The sequence below is a fragment of the Ursus arctos genome, unplaced genomic scaffold, assembly GCF_023065955.2.
Source record: "Ursus arctos isolate Adak ecotype North America unplaced genomic scaffold, UrsArc2.0 scaffold_14, whole genome shotgun sequence".
NCBI classification, from domain to species: Eukaryota; Metazoa; Chordata; class Mammalia; order Carnivora; family Ursidae; genus Ursus; species Ursus arctos.
This window is the reverse complement of record NW_026622808.1, coordinates 39,035,212-39,055,254: the sequence shown is the minus strand read 5'-3', so window position 1 is coordinate 39,055,254 and position 20,043 is coordinate 39,035,212. Positions and strand designations below refer to the sequence as shown.

General features: G+C 44.4%; 1 protein-coding gene across 5 annotated transcripts in view; it reads left to right on the top strand.

Annotated features, from left to right (window-relative positions):
* Positions 1-20,043, top strand: part of ARHGEF3 (Rho guanine nucleotide exchange factor 3) — a 294,790-nt gene that overhangs the window by 120,600 nt on the left and 154,147 nt on the right. For 2 of the 5 annotated variants that reach the window (XM_026501072.4, XM_026501064.4), the window contains exon 1: positions 1,559-5,318. The exons of the other annotated variants lie outside the window; for them this stretch is intronic. In XM_026501072.4, the coding sequence (XP_026356857.1) occupies positions 5,133-5,318 (186 nt within the window). In that variant the 5' untranslated portion in view covers positions 1,559-5,132. Of the gene's footprint in view, positions 1-1,558; positions 5,319-20,043 lie in introns of those variants that run through there. 5 annotated transcript variants of the gene reach the window in all.

Sequence of the window (20,043 nt, the reverse complement as noted above, 5' to 3'; positions counted from 1 at the left end):
GGGGCAGAGTAGTTGTTCAAGTTTTGCTTGGATTAACCACACTTCCAGCGCTGAAGAGTAGCTATGAAGACATTTGATGAGAGTGCATGACCACAAGTAACTCCCAGGCTCGAAATACTTTGAAGCCCTTTTTATTTCTCACAGACTTGCCATGCATGATGCCTTCCTGCCAACCTAGTAACACCAATGAGTGTTACTGTGCCTCCCCTCTCCTCCACAACATAAATATTTGTTTTTTTCTCAGTCTTACTTGAATTTGACAGTAGCATCGAAAACCTAAGATCTGTGAAATAATGATTTTCTGTTACTGGAATCTTGGTTAAGTCGGTATGCAGTACACTATTTTAATTTGGCCCCTGCTGCCATCCGTTTTCATGAGATTGTTTCACCACCTAGTTTTCAATTCAGTTTGTGGAATTATTTTAAAATGTAAAGTCTCGTGGACACCTAGGTGGCTCAGTGGGTTAAGTGTCCCACTCTTGATTTCAGCTCAGGGCATGATCTCAGGGTGGTGGGATGGAGGCCCACATAGGACTCCATGCTCAGCTGGGAGTCTCCTTGAGGATTCTCTCTCTCCCTCTCCCTCTGCCCCTCCCCTCCACCCCATGCATGTGTGTTATTTCTCTCTCTCTCTCTTTAAAGATTTTATTTATTTATTCATTTATTTGAGAGAGAGAGAGCGAGCACAAGAGCAGGGTGAGGGGCAGAGGGAAAAGTAGACTCCCCGCTGAACAGGGAGTCTGATGCAGGACTCGATCCCAGGACCCTGAGATCTTGACCTGAGCCGAAGGCAGACGCTTAACCACCTGACCATACAGGTGCCCCCCCCCTTTTTTAAATAAACAAAAATGTAAGGCATCGAATGGAATATCGTCAAAGACCCTGAAATTCCCAGCCAACACTGAGCTTTTGTGAAATCTATGGCTTCTGGGGCACAAATAGTAAAGAGACTGAGGAACCAGACTAAAATTCACATGGAGAAAACCACCGTTAGTCACCAACTTTTAATGAAGTAATTCTACTGAAATCTCACCATTTTGTTTTATGTACATGAGCTTATCACCACCCTGATGAATATGTTTCTTATAATATTTTTGGTGAGAAAACTGCTTGAAACTTCTTAACAGAAAATACGGTGAAATGTATAGAATAATAGCACAGAAAACACATCCCTCTGAGTCCCAGGGCCAGAAGGAAGCATGGGGTGGTGCCTTGGCTAGGTCCACATGTTGGCACTAGTCTCTTCTGCATACACTAAGAACTTGCCAGCAGTATGGTTATTTAACCAGATGTGGGGAAACAGGGGCCAGTTTTTGCATTATAGGTGCCTTGTGGGTATTCCCCCATTATAAATATATAATGATTCAGCTCCACACACTTAGAGAAAAATATTATACTCTGAGAACCTACGCCCCCAGAATTTCATAGTTTTTTTTTTCTTTTTTTCTTTTTAGCGTTTCACTCTGATCTACGTAGAATTTATTTTGGACAGGGTGAAGTAGGACTTTGAAAGGAGGCTTTTCTTTCCAAGAAATGAATTATCCCATTTGTTAGCCATCCTTCTCTCCTCCCGTGGTTTGCAGTCCAATATTTGCCATATGTCAAATTCCAGAATACCCTGGGACAGGTTTCTGGCTGTCTGTTCCAGGGGCTCTATGCCTGTAGCGGGAGCTTGGAAGTCGGCCCACCCAGGCTCCACTCCCAAATCTGCCACCTCTAGGCCCTCTTGAGCAGGCTCCTGCCACCTGTTTGAGTCTCAGTTTTAAAAAAATCTGTATGGTAGAGATAACAACGAGGCTTATCTCAGGCTCCTTGGGAAGATCAAGTGAAAAACTGCATGGCAACTTCTGCTAACACATCAAAAATCTGCCATCACTGTTTATGGTTTTAGTAACTGTGGCTTCAGGATGTTTTAGCATCTGCACAGAGGTGCATTTTCATCGTGAATGATGTTCTCAATGGTGGCAGAGTTAAGAAAAAGTAACTGCAAGGCGACATTTCAAGCGCATCTCTCCTGTTTGCAGAAAGTACACAGGCCAGGGGCTGGCGAATTCACGTACTTCCCTACCATGGGATGCTCTGCCATATGGGTCTAAAATATGTATGATGTGGAGGGATGCTGTGGATTTCTTAAGTGAAAAAAGCAAGTGGTAGAATAATGTTACCGTCCATGTTTGAGAAATAAAAATAAAAAGTAAAATGTTGTACACAGCAACTTGTGTGTGTTGAGACAGAAGGAAATGTCTAGAAGGATTGCCAAACTGGTGGCCCTTGGGTCGTATCCAGCCAGCACCTGTGTTTGTGTGGCCTGGATAGCACTTTTGTAAATGGTGGATTCGTTGCCAGCATTTAAACATTGTGAGATTTTATATATAACCTGGAATTTCTAGCTTCTCTTGAAAAACTGAAATGTCTGGTGACCCTGGGCCATAGTCTCTTGGGACACCTGTAAGCTGGAACTCAGGGCCAGTACTCTCAGAGGTGCCCAGAGGCCCACCCAGGCTTTTCTTTCAGGTACCTGACCCCTGGCCCTGAAAGCATTTGGGTTTATAACCCCTTTATCTACAGCTGGCTTTGACATGGGTGCCTCTGGCACATGGGATTGGGGTGGAGAAAAGGGCCTTCGGGAAGACTCACTTATTACACTATATACTTCTGTATGGCTTGAATGTATTATAATGACACCATGTTACTTCTAAAATTTAAAAATTAGTAGAAAAACATATTTGAATACTTGGTTGTATCCTAAGTGCCATGTAGAGAAAACCCACATTCCTGTTCCTCTATAAACTTCCATTTTAAAGCTAAAAATGAACTTGAACTCTGCATGGCAGGAGCCTCTTATTATTGAAATGTTCCTTCAAGATGCCCTCTGCGTGCACCGGTTTCATTCTTGGAGTTCTCCCTTCTGGTCAAAGCAGGGATGTCAGGGGAGATGGCCATGCCCTGTTCCTTCCTTCCTTTTCTCCTGCCAGGGGTATCTGCTGGTTCTCCTGCCCGTGCTCCCTCCTTCACTGCTACCTGCCCTGGGACCCACTCAACTTCACCTCTTCCACCAAGTGCTACAGCCCACGGGTTTCGGTTCTTCTTTCTCGTTTGTAGTCAGCAACCAGAAGTCAGGCTTAATCATTCTTGGATTAGTTGACGTGAGTGTGCCCTCCCTCCCCAGAGAAGAAGTAAAGTCTAGTGATCAGTTTACATTTCCTTTGGGCCCTCATTGGGGTGATCCTGGCCTGGGCTGCTGGGGCCCATTCAGTGGCTGTTTGAAAATCCTCCAGGAGAGGAGTAGCTGGGCTTATGGAAACCTCCATTGGTCCTCGGGAGACTGACATTCTTCATTAGCTCAGCTGTCTCCAGAGCTGGCTCATCTCGGCCTGTTTATAGGCCTGTACAAATTCAGGCCCCTTTCTTTGCAGGAGGCTAGGATGAGAGGCTTCTTTAGGAATGCCTTCCCTCCCTCCCCAACCAGCCACCACCCTACCCTAGGATTGCTTTGTGGGGAGTCAGGTGTTTGGAAGTCCCAAGGATGAGCTGAAACCCACCTTTTGTGGGCACTGCTGTTTTCGACACACATCACCGAGTGTTTGCTTAGTGCCAGACCTGGTAGGTACCACATGTGGGCTTTGAGGTGCCCCAGATGGTTGCCTAAAAGAGCTGAGCCTCTTTCACAGTGTTTTCACTTCCTTCTTTCTCCAAACAGATAGGACCCCTTCAAGCTCTTTGAAGCAAGACCCGAGTCTGTCGGGGAGTAGTGCTTTCAAAGCATTTGCTTTTCTTCCAGAGTACCCTATGGGCCTGCACATCCCTGCTATTGCCCTTGCTAATTCTCCTGCCTAGAAAACCCCTCAGAATTCTACCCATGTGTCTCTTGCTCTAAGAAGCCTTCCCAGACTTTGTCCCCCTAAAAAAATGCATTGGCCAGGCTCGGTTATTTCTTGGCCGCCTCAATACTTTTTGCAAATCCCAGCAGCATTTATTTTGTTCTCTGGTCACCAGTGGTTCATCTTTGTGCTTCCAGAGCCGAGTGCCTTCTTCTGTGTTGTCTGCAGGGCAAAGACACTCTTCCAAGGCCCTATGTTAGGGGCCAGGTCACTGCCATGAGAGGATGGGGAGAGCCTGCTTACTCGTATGCTCTAGAGTCCAGTCTTGGAAGCTTGTTCTCTTTTTTACTCAGGGCTCAGACAAGTCAAGGCTCTTAAAAATCTGTGCATTTGTAAAACAGCCTTGGGAACTTTTGCCTAAATCTTTGCAGCGAAAAGTGGCAAATCAAATACTAGGGCCATTAGAAGACTAGAAACTAAAAATAAATAATTGAAATCTGCACTGGAAATATGTCTCCTTGGTTTTGAGACCCACCGCTACCATGCAGGGAGGGTGAGGGGGTTGAGTTTTTGTGGAGAGGGATTGAACAGGGCATGGTTTCCCCTGTAACCTTGTAGGTCTCTGAGAGACAATCTATCTCACCCAAAGAGCCTGGGTTTTGTAAAAGGCAGGCGACCCGGGCAAGGTGTTCATTCTGGCGAGATCCCATTTTGTAAAATGAGAAATGTCAGCCATGAGTTATTTCCCTAGTAACTTTGAGAAAAGGGGTAAGGCCTTTTGCGATCCAAGTCAAAAGCTGAAAGGGAGGTTTCCAGAGGCATCGATTTTGAAGGGGGCTCTGAAGAGGAGATTTGCCGAAGGAAAAAAAAAAGAAGTGGATGGGTGTGGTGTTCACCACCACTCTCGTTTGTGGAGTTGCTATGAACTTGGGATTCATCGACGGCTCTGTGTCCTGGGCAGGGCAGCTGGCTCTGTTGATTCCACTCTGAACAAAGTTCTCCCAGCGTCCCTTCTCTCTGTGTCTCATGCCAATGTCTGGGTTTGGGTCTGCAAAGCTCCAGACTCGAGGCCTGATGTCCTTGCAGTGAACTCTTTAGAGCTGCTGAGTGCCCGGCGTGGCTTTAGGTGGGGACCCAGTGCTCATTGTTCGTTTCCTCCAGGCTGGGGATTGCCAGCCAGACCCTGGATTTCTGGTGTGCCTCTGAATGCCCAAAGCCACAGTGCTCTGAAAAAGCAGCAGCAGGCGAGGAAACCACTGGAGGTGGGGAGCTCTTGGCTGGTGTGGTCTCAGCTTCTGACACTTGTAACTGATGGCCCCCTGTCACTTCCTGTCATGCAGCCCAAGTGGCGGGGAGGAGTTCCTTCAGGGAAACCATGCTCTGCTCGGCTCAGAGAATCCTGTGTGCAGGGCTCCGTCGCAGTTAGGGGCGGGGGACTCTGCGTGGATGAGGCCGGAGCGCCCCATGGTTTGGTGCTGCTTCTTTGTCCGGGCTCAGGTAAGCTCCCTGTGGCAGAGCCAGGGATGGACGGGCTCCACACTTCCACCCATGCCTGGCTGGGTGGTGCCAGGAGCTGAGGTGCGGGAGGGCGAAGCTGTCTTTCACCTCCCAAGCAAATAGGCAGGGAGCTGCTGTTAAAAACCCCTGGGACGATGGAGTGGGGACTTCTGTCTCACTTTAGTGTGAATCAGAAAAGAGCTGTGTGGTTGCGTTTAAGACCACAATGGTTGCTTGATTGGAGATGGTGAGTTAAGTGAGTGCCTAGCTGTCAGCGTTTCCTTTAGCATCTGTGATTGGAGGAGAGAGAGAGAGAGAGAATGTGTGTGTGTGTGTGTGTGTGTGTGTGTGTGTGTGTGTGTGTGTGTTGGGGGGAGCTCTTTGTTCCATGATGCTAGTATTTTAATTTTTATAAGAGATCTGTTTTCAGTTAATTGGGGGAAAAAAGAGTGAAAATAAGGATGCATCTGCCTTCTGGTTGTTTTCTGTTTGGGGAGTTTTTTAAAGTCACAAAGTGGATTTCCAAGATCTTTTCTTCTTCTTTGAGTTGAAAGATGGCTGCAGTCAATTTTGGAAGTTCATTCTTCTTGGAACAACTTTTTTGTAGGTTTCCTTTTAGTGAGTCCTGTGTTGTGAATGTGTTCATCATTGAGAAGATGAAGTCGGATATTATTATTAGGGGAGATTCAGACTCACTAGTGTTCTCATTAAGGTGCTTGGCTTGGTTATGTCTGAAGGAATGGCTGGAGATGTTACCTTTCCATGGGCTGAAGAATGGTTAGGAAGCCCAAAGGTAACTCCCTCTGTCCCTTTTGTTTGTGGGTGGGCGTTAAAGCTTTGAATAAGCCACCCCTATTTTCCAAAGAAAGTGTCCATTGCTTTTTCTATTCTTCTCACCAGAATTCTGAGATTGATTTTTGTAATGCTAATTCCAGCTCTCATACATGACCATTCTAGACGTACATTTATAATCTTTTCATGTGATTTGGATGGTTTTATGGTCTTTCTCCTTTCCCATCTGATTCATCCAGCTGTTTGCTCCCCTGATAAAGAATCATTTTTGAGTCTTTGAGATACAGAAATTGACAACATTTAAAATGACTTACTACAATTTAGTGATAGTTAATGCAACATAAAAAGTAATACAACACTAGCTAAGATTTATTAGATACTTGGCATGTGAGTAAGCACTTTACTCCCATTAGCTCATGAAATTCCTACAACTCTATAGAGTTGGCTGGCTATTATTACTATCCTTATTTCTCAGATAGTAAAACTGAGGTTTAGAAAAGATAAATTATTTTTCCAAGGTCACCTAGCTGCGGAGCAGTGGACCAGGCTTCAAGCTCAGGCAGAATGGATCCAGAAATGACATTCTTAGCTATTAGGTGCTACATGAGGATTTCAGTGATGGAGCCCTTACTATATCTCCTGTCACCTGCAACATCTTCAGTAATACTTTGCTTTCCTGTCCTTTGGCAAATCGGCCTGTTTTGCTAAGGTCCAATTAGTGGCTACCTAAGAGGTGTCTAGACAAATCATTACCTTCTCTGGACTCAGCTTCCCTACCTATCAAATGGAAGTTTCTCTAAACTCATTTTAGTTCTGATATGAACCTAAGATATGCAAATATCTTGTATAAAAAGTCAAACATAGTTCTCATATCTTTCCTATTTCAAGTTATATGAGTGCATTTAAATATACATTTCCCAAGGATATCCATTGGAACTCAAAATGTAATTGGCTAGGGGGCCGTCGACCTTTATTTTGCTCTTGAAAATACTACTGAATACGTTTTTATTTCTCGGTTCTGAGAGTCTCCAGAGAAAGGATCTGGAGGAATTGGGGCTGGGTGTGGGAGGTCAATTGGTAAATGGATGTGGTAGAGAGAAAGGGAGGGGAGGGGAGAAACCCTTTAAAGATCTCATAAATCCATCTTCTGAGATTTGGCCAAGGCAGTTCTGTATCAGTGGAGAAATGCTAGAGTATAATGATTAAGGGCATGGGTCTTAGGACCACAGAGATGTAGTTTTACGTCCCAGCTTTGCCTCTGACTAGCCATGCAATCCTAGGCATGTTACCAAATGTTTCTCAGTCTGTTTTCTGCTCTGCAAAAAATGGGGATAATAAATAGTGTCTACTTTATAGGATTGTCATGAGGAATAAATGAAATGACCCATAAGCATGCCTCGCCCAGAACCAGTACTCAGTAAACATGATCCACGTCCCTGGTCTTACTGACTGTAGACTGTTGGTGGGCACTGGAGACACGAATCCTGAATATGTAAGGACTTAGGCATGCCAGGGCTGTGAAACATCTACCCACAGAGATGAACCTGGCCCTGGTTTGATTTTGTTGAGGGAAGGAAGCATATTCCACGGAAGGTCAGTACTTCATTTTAAAGCTCCAATTCCAGCCATGTTTTTACAGCTTGCCCAGAACGCCAAGTGGGAGCCATGAAAGGGGAAGTTGATTCAAACCAGATTCTAAAAAGGCCTCTCTTGATAGAACACACAGAGGTATGACTCGGAGAGGGCGAGGTCCGGGTGGTGACCCCCCATGTCCACCCAGACAGAAACAATGGGTGACTTTAGGACCTAAATATAGACTATGTGGATGTCACTTAGGGAAAACCAGTTCCCGATGCTGACCAGGGTGGGCAGGTCTCTTAGGAAGAGCTCCGGAAGCAGCCCCTGTGTGCCAACCCTTGCTCTGTCAGCCCTGTTTTTCTGGACAATTCTGGCCATATTCTAGCTCTCCACATCTGTTGAGCCTCTGCCTCTGATTGGCAGCCTTATGTCCCCATCTCTTCCCTTCCTTGTGGCATTTCCCACCTCTCCCCTTTGTTTCTTGCAGACCCCACCCAGCACTCGCCAGAAACTCCAGGTGCTGTAGCCACAGTGTTTGCTTCTTGTAGAGCAAGGCTAGTAGCTCGCTGGGAGTCAGGAATTTGAGGCTCAAGGTCTCGGTTTTGCAGTTAACCTTGGGCAATGCTGAACTTCACTGTGTACCAGGTTCTCCAATGGAGACATTGCTCTTAAGAACCTGGATCCTGGAGCTTGACTGTCTGGGTCCAGATCCTCACTGCCACTTGACCTTGGGCAGGTTCTTTACCTCTTTGGGCCTCAGTTACCTCACCTGCAAAATGGAGATCATGGTAGTATCTGTCTCAGTTACCATGAGAGGTTTATAAAATAATACCTGTGAAACCCTTAAAACTGTTTATCTTGTGTCAGTGCTCAGAAATGGTAGCTATGATTGGGGCGCCTGGGTGGCTCAGTCGGTTAAGCATCCAACTCTTGGTTTCAGTTGCGGAGTCACTAAATGCTCTAATGTGTTTCCTAAAATACATTATAATAAATACATCCAGGTCTACTGCGTGTGGGCTGAAGTGATATTCTGTCTCCCCCCAGCCACTTCCTGTACTTTGGGGGACCACAGCGCCAGTGGCTCTGAGCATCTGAGACCGAGGTTGCTGCCTGCTACCAGTGTTCACAATGCTCATCCCACCAAAATGGACAGTCAGCCCGTCCTTTTCATTCACCAGGCAGGGCCTGAGAACCAGCTTTGTGCCTGTCTCTGTGTCAGGGGCCAAGATGCCCAAATTATGGGTCTTTGTAGCCTTTTCTATCTTCTTTGAATGGGACATTACCCGCCCAGAGAAAATGGGGTAGAGAGAGACAAGAAATAATCTAGTTGCTGAAATCCCCCCTTAACGAGAAGTAAGAGAAGCCAAGGCCATGCTCTTCCTGAAATCTCTGGATTGGGTCAAGGAGCTCTCAGTCAGCTTTTGCCGAGTAACAACCACTCCAGCTCAGTGGCAGACAACAAGCATCTGTTCTTACGTTCACAGCTGTGCGGGTTGATGCAGGCAGTCTGCCCCACATGGGTCCACTAGCTACCCATGTCTGTTCTTCCCCTGTGGAGGTCAAAAGTCCCAAGGAGGAAGCAGGAATATAGGATGTCCCTTAAGGCTTAGGCTCAGAATTGGTCCTCTGTCCCTTCCACCCATATTTCATCGGTTGGAGCAAGTAACAGGTCCAAACCATGGAAGTCAGGAGAGAGCATGAAAGTTTGCTGAAGAATAAATTAGTCCACTACAGAGATCATCACTATTTACTCACTCAGCCCACATCTATGTGGGGCGCTCTGCCATGTTGGAGGAGGATAAATATAGTCACAATAAATGACGAAGATGGTGAGGACATCTAGCCCAAGGCCTGGCATGCTGTAGGTCCTGAACAAGTATCTAGTGGATGACTATCTGTAGTGCCTCTGGAGTGCTAACTGGTGATCGGTATTTCATAGAGGTTATTGCCTTTTTATCCTGCAACCTCTGGTTGGGCAGGTGCAATCATCCCAGGTCAAACAAGCGGGATACTGTTTTGGCCTGCTGAATGCTTATAATCGAGATCATCCCTGATATGGGGAAAGAGGCAGGCTTTGCACCAGAAAGGCTCCGGATCGAATCCCTCATGCACCTGTTCCCATACACTTTGTGGACTGCCTTGGGTGCTAACTCTTTAAGTACCCATCACATACTAAGAATCTAGTTAGCATGATACCTGGCCTATCATAGATTCTCTAAATCCCTAGCCCTCTGCTTTTGGGGAGATCACATGCATTTTTGAGTATTCTCTTCAGAAAACTGCTCAGAGATGTGAAAATTTCTCTGCAGACCCAAGGCCCCAGGTAAAGAACTCCTCTGCAAGTATTCATTCCCGTCCATCGCCTTCCCCTTCTCTTTCCTCCCCTCTCTCAAGACCTTCATCCACTGGAAGAAATGTTTTTCCATATTTGTATGCCAGCATCAGGCTCAGGGTCTGGCTCATATTAATGAGTGTTTTTTAAGTGAGTGAGAGAAGGTGGATGAAGGGGTTAGTGATATCTTGTTTCATATGCATCAGGTCACAAAACTTTTGGACTAGATGAGATAGGAAATCTCATATAATCCAGCCCCGTTAACTTCATTTATTTTTATTAAAAAATTTATTACTGAAGTATAGTTGACGTACAATATTATATTAGTTTCAGTGCACAACATAGTGATTTGACAGTTCTGTTCATTACTCAGCACTCATCGTGATCACCGTAATCACCATCTGCCACCATACAAAGTTGTTACAAGATTATTGACTATATTCCCTATGCTATACTTTTCATCTCTGATTTAATTTGTAGCTGGGAGTTTGTACCTCTTAATCCCCTTCACCTATTTCACTTATCCCTCCACCTGCCTCCCCTCTGGCAGCCACCGGTTAGTTCTCTGTATTGAAGCTTTTTGTTTTTCAGATTCCACATATAAGTGACATCATATGTTATTTGTTTTTCTCTGTGTCGGTTTATTTCACTTAGTATAATACTCTCTAGCTCATCCAGGTTGTTGCAAATGGCAAGACTTCATTCTTTTTTATGGCTGAGTAATATTCCAGAGAGTGTGTGTGTGTGTGTGTGTGTGTGTGTGTGTGTGTACCACATCTTCTTTATCCATTCATCTATCGATGGACACTTGGGCTGCTTCCATATCTTGGCTATTGTAAATAATGCTGCTATAACCATGGGGGTGCATATCTCTTTTTGAATTAGTGTTTTAATTTTCTTTGGCAACCCCTTTATTTTATAGTTGATAAAACTGAGACCCAGAGAGGTTAGTTCACTTGCCCAAAGGCACACAGCTAATAATAATATTAATAATATTATTAATAATAATAAATTAATGTTTTCTTCCAACCAGGTAACTTATGCTCAGATACAATTAGGTCTCATTCCCTCAGTACCCGGTTAGAAAACAGTGTCATTCTCATCTATCAGAGTTATAGATCATGTTACAAAACTTGAGTTTTCTTGACTTTCATATCCAAAGTCAAAGACACAGATGACAGAAACATATATGCCATTGTCTCAACCATAGAACCATTGTGGTGTGAGCCCTTTAGGGCAGAGCCCTTGTCACCTCTTTCCCTGGTCTCGCCTTCCCACTGTATCCCTAAGTCATCACCCAGAACTATGTGTACAGACTACTGAGAATGCAGGAGGGTTGGGGCTGAGAGAGAGACTCTTGTCAAGCCAAGGGTGGAAGGCGGGTTAGGGTTGGTGCACAGGGGGAGTTTGTTCCTGCAGAGTCCTGGAAATCTTATTTGGAGCCATTCTTCTATTCTTAGTTTTGAAGGCACTTTGTTCTCTGTTGCATTGTTTTAACAGCCACCAGGAAATCAGTCCCTGCTCGGGGTCAGCGATGCCACTGGTTCCTGCCTGTGACCGCCCAGGTGGGAAGTGCACTGGTGTGTTTTAGAGCTGATCTTTCGTCATCGGGACCATCGTGCCCTTTCTTTTTTTGTTGCCCACCCTGTGTGTATGGGGCGGGGAAGGGCAAGGAGGAAGAAGAGAGTCCGATGAGTCTGTTTTTCTTTAGAGCAAGAGTGACTACACTTATTTCTGTGTTACAAAGAAAAATGGTAACATCCAAGTCTCAACGAGCACTGTGCCCTCTGGAGCATTGTTCTCCCAGAGAAAGAGAATGCGAGCCACATGCGTCATTTAAAATTTCCTAGGAGTCACATTGAAAGAAAAAGAAAGAGGCGAAATTCATTTTAATACTTTATCTAGCCCAGTATATCCAAATATTAGCATTTCAACATGTTATCCATATAAAAATTAAGAAGACATTTTACATTCTCTTTTTCATATGGAGTCTTTGAAATTCAGTGTGTATTACCCACTTAGAGCACATCTCAGTTCAGACGAGCCACATTTCAAGTGCTCAGTACCCACATGTGGCTCATGGTAGCCATTGGGCAGTGCGGGTCTGGAGCAGACTGTCCAGTAGAGCCTTTTACAATGCTGGTATCTACACTGCCTCCTATAGAGACTGTTGGACAGATGGCTGTGGAGCACTGGAAGTGCAGCTAATACAGCTAAGGAGCTGAGTTTTAAATTTTATTCAATGTTAATGAATTAAAATTATATCTACACGGCCACATATACTTAATGGCTATCCTATACGGACAGTACAACTCTAGGGATTTGATCTTGTTAGAGAAATATCAACCTAAACTTGAACAAGGTAGCATTTTTCATCTACTACATAGGCAGAGATTAACAAGTAGGTTAACACTGTTTGATGAGGGTAACAGGACCTTTCATGTATGGCCAGTGGGATGATAAATTAGAACAGTTTTTATGGAGGACGGTTTGGCCATATTTATCAAATTTCAAGTATATATGCCCTTGGGCCCAGCAGCTCCAGTCCTAGATGTTAATGCTATAGGGTCTATTATGCATGTGGACTGGTTTATGTAGAATGATATTTGCTGCAGCAAAAGATCAAACACCACACATATACCCTGTCAATGGAGGACTAGATAAATAAGTTATGGTACGTTTGGAAAATGTAATTGGCAACTATTTAAAAGACAAGGCCAATGTTTGACGGCATGGAAGGCTGTGTAAGATATGGCATGAAGCAAGTGTGAACAGTGTATATAGTATGTTACTGTTTGGGTAAAAGAGGTGATTTGCTTATTTATGTCTAAAGCAGCTCTGGAAGCAGGCAGAAGGAGCCTATCACTGTGGTTGCCTCCTGGGGGAGGGAGGGATAGCTGGGGTGGAAGAGATGTCTACTTATCACAGTAGAGTATATCTTTTTGGAATTTAATCTCACGCACTTGAATTATCTAGCCAAAAAATAAATAAGACACAAAAAGAGGAAACTCTAAGACAAGAGTGAATCATAGAAGGCTTCCTAGAGGAGGTGGTCTTTGGATTGACTTGTAAAAGATGCATAGGCGTCCTTATGGCAGGAGAAAGGCTGAGGCTCAGAGACATGAACAAGCAGGACAGATTCAGGCATCTGTATGTACCCGGTGGTGGGCAGAGTACTCAGTATATAAAATAGGGTGGTGTGGAGTTTGGACAGGCACTGGAATGGCCACATGGGAAGGGTTTTGTGAGCCGAGTTTGGACCACAGGCAGCCATTGACAGTTTGAAGGAAGCAGGAAAGGATGTGATTGTGTTTGTGTGGAAGACAACTTTGGGCAAAGTGTAGAATGATTTGAAACAGTGATTCCCAAAGTGTGATCTGTGGAGCCCTAGGAGTCCCCAAGACCTAGAAACGAACTACATCACTACAAAGCAGGTTTTCTTTATATGTGTCTACCAAAATAATAATCATAGCGGCTTGATTACAGAAGCAGATATGTGACTCAGCTGTCTCCTATGCAGCCAGACAGTAAAGAGACTTGTAAAAGTATAAAACAATGCTGCTCTTCTCACTGTGTTTTTGTTTTTGAAGAGATAGTTAATTTTCATTAAAATATGTGTGTGTTTTTTTTAAAGTAGGCACCATGCCCAGCATGGAACCCAATGTGGGGCTTGAACTCACAACCCTGAGATCAAAACCTAAGTTGAGATCAACAGTTGGACTCTTAACTGATTGAGCCACCCAGGCACCCCTAACTTTCATTACAGTATGTTGATTAGAGCAACAAGTAATACACTTACTACTTTTTAAAAGAATGGTTTCTTTTAATTTCTCAGTTTTCTTTTCTAATACTGTAAATATTGATAGATGTAGCCCACACAAACAAAAGTCCCTCGGGGCCCTCAGTAATTTTTAAAAGTGTAAAGGGGTCCTGAGACCAAAAAATCTGAGAAACACTGGTCTGAAAGCAAGGAGGCCTGGAGTGCTTATGATTCTGATTAGATCAGAGTAAACTCTAGGGAAACAAAAGTGCTCTCCAAATGTGAATCAGGTAGGGGGCATGAGCTAGCAGGGCCAGAGCATACATCTCAGAGCAGAGACATGGTCTGGGCAGGTATGCGTGAAAGAGGGAGCTTGCTTGATGGATCCGTTTTGACTGACAAGGCTGTTGGTACATGTCCCATCCTCCACTTCTGCACGAATAGATATTCCTGTTATTTCCAGTGCTTTCCTGGTATAAACATCCATGCACGGGTTGCTCTGTGCCCAGCACCTGCAGGAATTACTCTGGAGTGGCTCCCTGCAAGTGGAAGGCTGGGCAGGACGAAATGCACATCTCTAGCTTGACTAGATGCTGTCAAGTTGTTCTCCTGTCTGTGACCCTCCCTCCAACCTTATGTGAATCCCCATTTCTCCAACCCTTAGTGCTGTCAGATTTTTTAATTTTGCCAATCTGGTGGGTGAGAAATGGCATCTTGTTTTAACCCTAAGCCCACCATCAGTGCTACCCCCATTCCTCACCTCAGAGCATCAGTTACTAAAGTCTGAATTATAGACGACTCAGAAAGAGTCTTTGCCTCCAGGAAGCACACACACTTTTATGTGTGAATGTGTGAACACACAGAGGTAGTTTCTGTACTCTGGTTTTCTGGATAAGGAAAGAATAAAAAATTGGGGACCCCTACTCTTTATTTGAGATAGAAATCACCCAGTCAACCCTGCTTGCTCTTGTGGTGTTTGCTGTAATTTGGGGCCACATGGATCTGCCACAAAGGAAGAGAAATTGGTTTTTTCTGCACTTCCTAGGCTGGTATTTGGGGTAAAGCCCAATCTGAGGCATTAATCCAAGACCTGAGGCTTTGGGCAAACAAGTATAGTATCACATGTCCTCACCCGACTCAGGCCTCCCTGTGATCCTGAAACCAAGGCCTGCTTCTCTAGCCTGTGACCTATTCAGGTGCATAGGGTCCTTCCTGCATTCAGAAGGGCCCCCTATGTGGTTTAATGCTCTGCTGTAGCTGACCTGAAACTCAGTAATGTTCAGACGAGGGGCCCTGCATTTTCATTTTGCTCTGAGTTCTGCAAACATTATAGCCAGTCCCGCATGAAGCATCTTTGTGTCTCTCAGATTAAAAAGGGTGTGGAGCAACATGGGTAACACTGTTCTCACTCTGTGCAGGGCGTGACCCCACCGTGAACTCCAAAGCTCTTTTGGGTGAAATACTCATTTCCTTATTTCATGTATTTTGTTTCTTTTTTCTTTCTTTCTTTCTTTTTTTTTTACTTCTCTCTCTCTCTACATACACACGGACTCATATAAATATACATACATACTGTCCATCCTCACCATTCACAAATTCCATATTTGCCCACTTGCTAAATTATACTTGTAACCCCAAAATCAATACCCAGAGCACTTTTGTCATCATTCACAGACACGAATAGAGCAGCAAAAAATTTGAATGACTTGGGGCGCCTGGGTAGCGCAGTCATTAGGCGTCTGCCTTCCGCTCAGGGCGTGATCCCGGCGTTCCGGGATCGAGTCCCACATCGGACTCCTCTGCTGGGAGCCTGCTTCTTCCTCTCCCACTCCCCCTGCTGTGTTCTCTCTCTCGCTGGCTATCTATCTCTGTCAAACAAATAAATAAAAAATCTTAAAAAAAAAATTTGAATGACTTGATAGGCACCTTCTCACCTGAGGTCAGTCAAGGTTGCATTCTGCCTTCTTGTTCATGCTCTCATTCTGTAAACAAGTGTCTTTTTTGTGGTCTTTTTAGTACCATGTTTTTCATATTTTTGTGCTATTGTTGATATCATTATTTAAAATGCAATTTCTCTGAGAGTAGCAATGAAGTGTTGTCTAAGCACACGATGGCTGCAGGGTGCCTTGTAGAGAATATACGAGTTTTCAGTAGGCTTCCTTTTAGTACAAGTTATAGTGCTGTTGGCTGTGAGTTCAATGTCAGTGAATCAACAATGTATATCAAAGAAGGTGCCTACAACTAGAAACACACATAAAGCAAGATTATGTCTTGATTGGCTGATGAACGTGTTGTGACCAGAGGCTTGCAGAAACTTAGCCCTGCGTTCACTTGCTCACTGTTGGAGGAGACTTTATAGAACATAGCTGCTGCGAATAACCAGCATTGACTATTTATGTATGTTTGCCTTTTCCTCTCCTGTCCTCTCCCTTGCTCAGTCTCCTTCCATTTTTTTCTTCTCCTTACCTCTTGCATTTTCTGTTCTCTTCCATGGACCATTGCTGGCATTAGCTGTGGGTCCTCAAAAGGTGCCCGGGGAAGGTGCCTCCGTCCATTCACTCGCTACCCATTTGTGGGCCGCCTTCTTTGTGCAGTTCACTAGGCTATGCCGGGTCTGCACGCAGACCTTTTGTTTCAAGAATATTGCTTACAGATAGGATTGTAATCCGTGATTTTGAGGTAAGTTGAGAATCTCCTATGTATGTCTAGAAAATGTTTCCCACTCAGCATGCTCCTTGGCTCCATGTTGCCACATCCAGACAATGGCAGAAGGAAACTTTAGAGGTCACCTGGTCCAACTCCCTCATTTCACAGATAATGCAGCTGAGATCCAGGGAGGGAAAGTGAAATGCCTGAGGTCACAGAGCCTTAAAAAATAGAAAACAAGCAGCTAAAAATTTTTCCTCGTTCACTGTATTTTACTACTTATGCATCAGATATCTTTATGAGAAGGATAACATCAGTTATGATCTGGTAGCTTCTGATAAAAATTTATAAAATGGATTTCTGCAAATTGTGTGCGTCGTAATAAAGCCAGAGAAGATAGACAAATATACGCTTTTAAAACCCAGGTTTAAATTTTCTTTTTTTTCCACAGAAGCATTTCATATCTGCAGTGAAGGTGTCTAGATGCTTGCAACATAGAGGGCTTTTAAATTCCTCATTTGGGTGGTTTCCATCATCAAAATCTCTTTTATAAAACATTTAAAAGTGGGCACCACTTGGTCCTAATGAGATGTAGCATAAATTTGAGTGCCAGGACTGGCAGCAGAGAGGGGAGAGATCTCCCACAAAGGAGACCAGGAAACAGATCCAGCAGGCCTCCCTTCCTGTCTGTTCCCCAAACCTTAGCCTCCACCCCCTCCCCTCCCAAAAAGGGGAAGGAAGAAGGTTCAGTAAAGATAATGTGCCCATCCTCAAACAAAGTATGGCTAACCCTTTGGGTCCCAAGCACTCCCATTTCCTGTGGCTAAAGTTAGACCTATTAGATACGAATTTCATTTTTAATCCATGACTGGGCAGACAGAAGGCTACAGATCCTCTCCAGAAGGCACGGGAAAAAGGAGTCCCCTTGCAGTCATCCCCAGGGGGAGGGCATCATAGTGTTGCTTTTTCTGTGCTTGTCATGGGCAAAACACAAGGGACGGTTACTTTGTGTGACAATTACAAGGTGGATTTTCCATAAAGAAGGTGTTTCCTAAACCTCACTCATTTGTGGATCACCTTTTACCTTAGCCCTCCACAATGAAAAATACTTAGTAATTTTCTGCAAAACAACAGTTTTTTCTCTTATATTTACCTCTGGTGGGAAGTTTGTATTATTGTGATAAATGAAAAACCAGTATGTTTGCCATAAATAGAATGGAACTATTAAATAAGTAAATATGCACAAAACAATGTAACTAAATTCTAGCTATGTACTGTTACCCAAGCCTCTGTACCCAGAAGAGAAAGACTGAGGTTGGTAAGCTTAGGTGGGCATTCAAGGTGAGGTAGCCCAAGCCCAGCCTTTCTCTCTGATGGATTCAGACTGGTTAGTGAATTGAAAACATAATGACTTTTTTTTTTTTAAAGATTTTTATTTATTTGAGAGAGAGAAAGCACGAGCTGGGGGAGTGGCAGAGGAAGAATCAGGCTCCCCGCTGAGCAGAGAGCCCAATATGGGGCTCGATCCCAGGACGCTGGGCTCATGACCTGAGCCGAAGGCAGATGCTTACCTGGGTGAGCCACACAGATACCCCACGTTAATGACTTTCTTATTATGTGATCTGTTGTGAGTAAAGCCGACTCTCCAGGTGCCCCACCAATATCACCTACAGAGTCCCCTGTACCCACCTACGACTCTCTGTGTCCTTCTACCGAGGGGATTTCCAGCCAAGGGGGTTAACATTCTGAGGAGCCCTTAGTGGATTAAATACTTGCCCCAACTCATCCCTCAGTGGAAAATTATAAGCAATGTCCTACATAATTCTCTCAGTGGGTCCCCAGTGGTTTGAACTCTGGCTGCTCATGGCTGTAACCATCACCTGCTTGCTCCGTTAATGGCTTCCCTCCTTTCCGCGTCTCACTTCCCCAATCCCTATAGTTCTTTCTGGGGATTGGCTCCCACGTAAAAAGCTTATACCTAAATCTTTACCCTAGGATCTGCTTTGGGTGGAGTGCAAGCTCAGACAGCTGGTAAGCACTCTGCCTAACATGATCTTACAAACCACTGAGGTATCAGACCTATCTTTTGGGAAGCACTACCCCGAGGTATATACCCAAATGGTCTTAAGCAACGTATCACTTTTCTTTCTCTGAATTCAAAAATATATTGAAATTCTTCATGCTCGATTCTCTCTGGCATTCTCCCTAACATGTTGGTGGTACTCTTCTGATGAGTGACATCGGTCTCCATTTTTGCTATCCCTCCTTCAATATGGTATTACAATTTGCTAACAAACTTGGTGTTCCTGAATTTGCCTGTAAATTTAGTTCACTGTGTGGCATTCATCGGTTGTTTGCCAGTGGGAGACATCCAGTGACTAGAACAACACTGTGGGTCTTTGGCCTCTCAGGTAAACATTTACAGATGCATCAATGATAAGCCTGGCTGAAACACAGCAGGAAAGCGTTGTCAAGCTCAGGGAGCCATTTCTGGCAAGATTTTTCAACATCCTGAGGAGAACCAGGATTTCAAAATTAGGGAGATTAAAAAGATGCTTCTGCAGAATAGAGTTTCTGTTTTGACTTGGCCAAAAGGCAGGCCAAGAAGGCAGAACTGAAGTTCTAACAGGGAAAGAATTTCTTGTCTTCAGGGTTGGGCCCATGCCAGGGAGGTCCTGTCCCATGAAACCTAGGCTGTTCAGAGAGTGGTGAAGTCCAGGATGACCTATACCCCAGGATATATCAGAAGAGTCAGAAGCATCTGGAAGTGATAGGGGATGAGGACCTCCAAGGGAAAGGCAGGAGTAGGGCAAGCTTCCTGGACAGGGCTCTGCACTTTCTGAGTGCTCCACTCTGGGGGCAAGTAGAGTTTCCCAATAATTTTTTGTGTAATAGTTAAATGAATAGATGCTTGGCCATCAAACTTTGGGTTTTTAGGGATGGTGGCCTCAGAACCAGAAAGTGGTATCAGAATGAGTATCAATCACAGAAGAGTCCCTCTACATTCTTTCTTTTTCAGGACTGGCTACATAATTTGTGGGGTCCAGAGCAGAATGAAAATGCAAGGCCCTTGTTAAAAATTTTCTAAGAATTTCAAGATGGTGACAGCAAAGCATTAAACTCTGTGTGCCCTCACAGTGGAAGCTGCTAGAGGTGCCACAATGGGTGAAAATTGATCTGGTGTTTTCACTCATTGAACTCAGCTCTGAGGGAGGAGACAGACATTAATCAAGGAATCACACAAGTAAATGGTGACATTTTGATGGGTTAGTACAACAAAGAAGAAACACATGATGCTGAGAGGATATAAGTGGGAGATTTGATCTGGTTTGTAACCATCTTGGAATACTTCCTTGACAGGGTTGGCATTTGAAAGATGAGGAGTTAACTGTGAGAAAGGGGAAAGGGAAGAGGGCTCCAGGCATGAGGGAGCAGGGAAGAAGAGGAACTGGGATTATAGGAGGCCAGAGCTCAGAGCGGAGACAATGAGAATGGAGATAGGGAGGTGGGCCACAACCTGATTTTACACAGGGTCTTAGAGGAAATTAACAAGTCTTCAGAAATTCAGGACTTTTTTCATGGCTATCAATAACACAAAGGAGGAAGAATAAAATTAT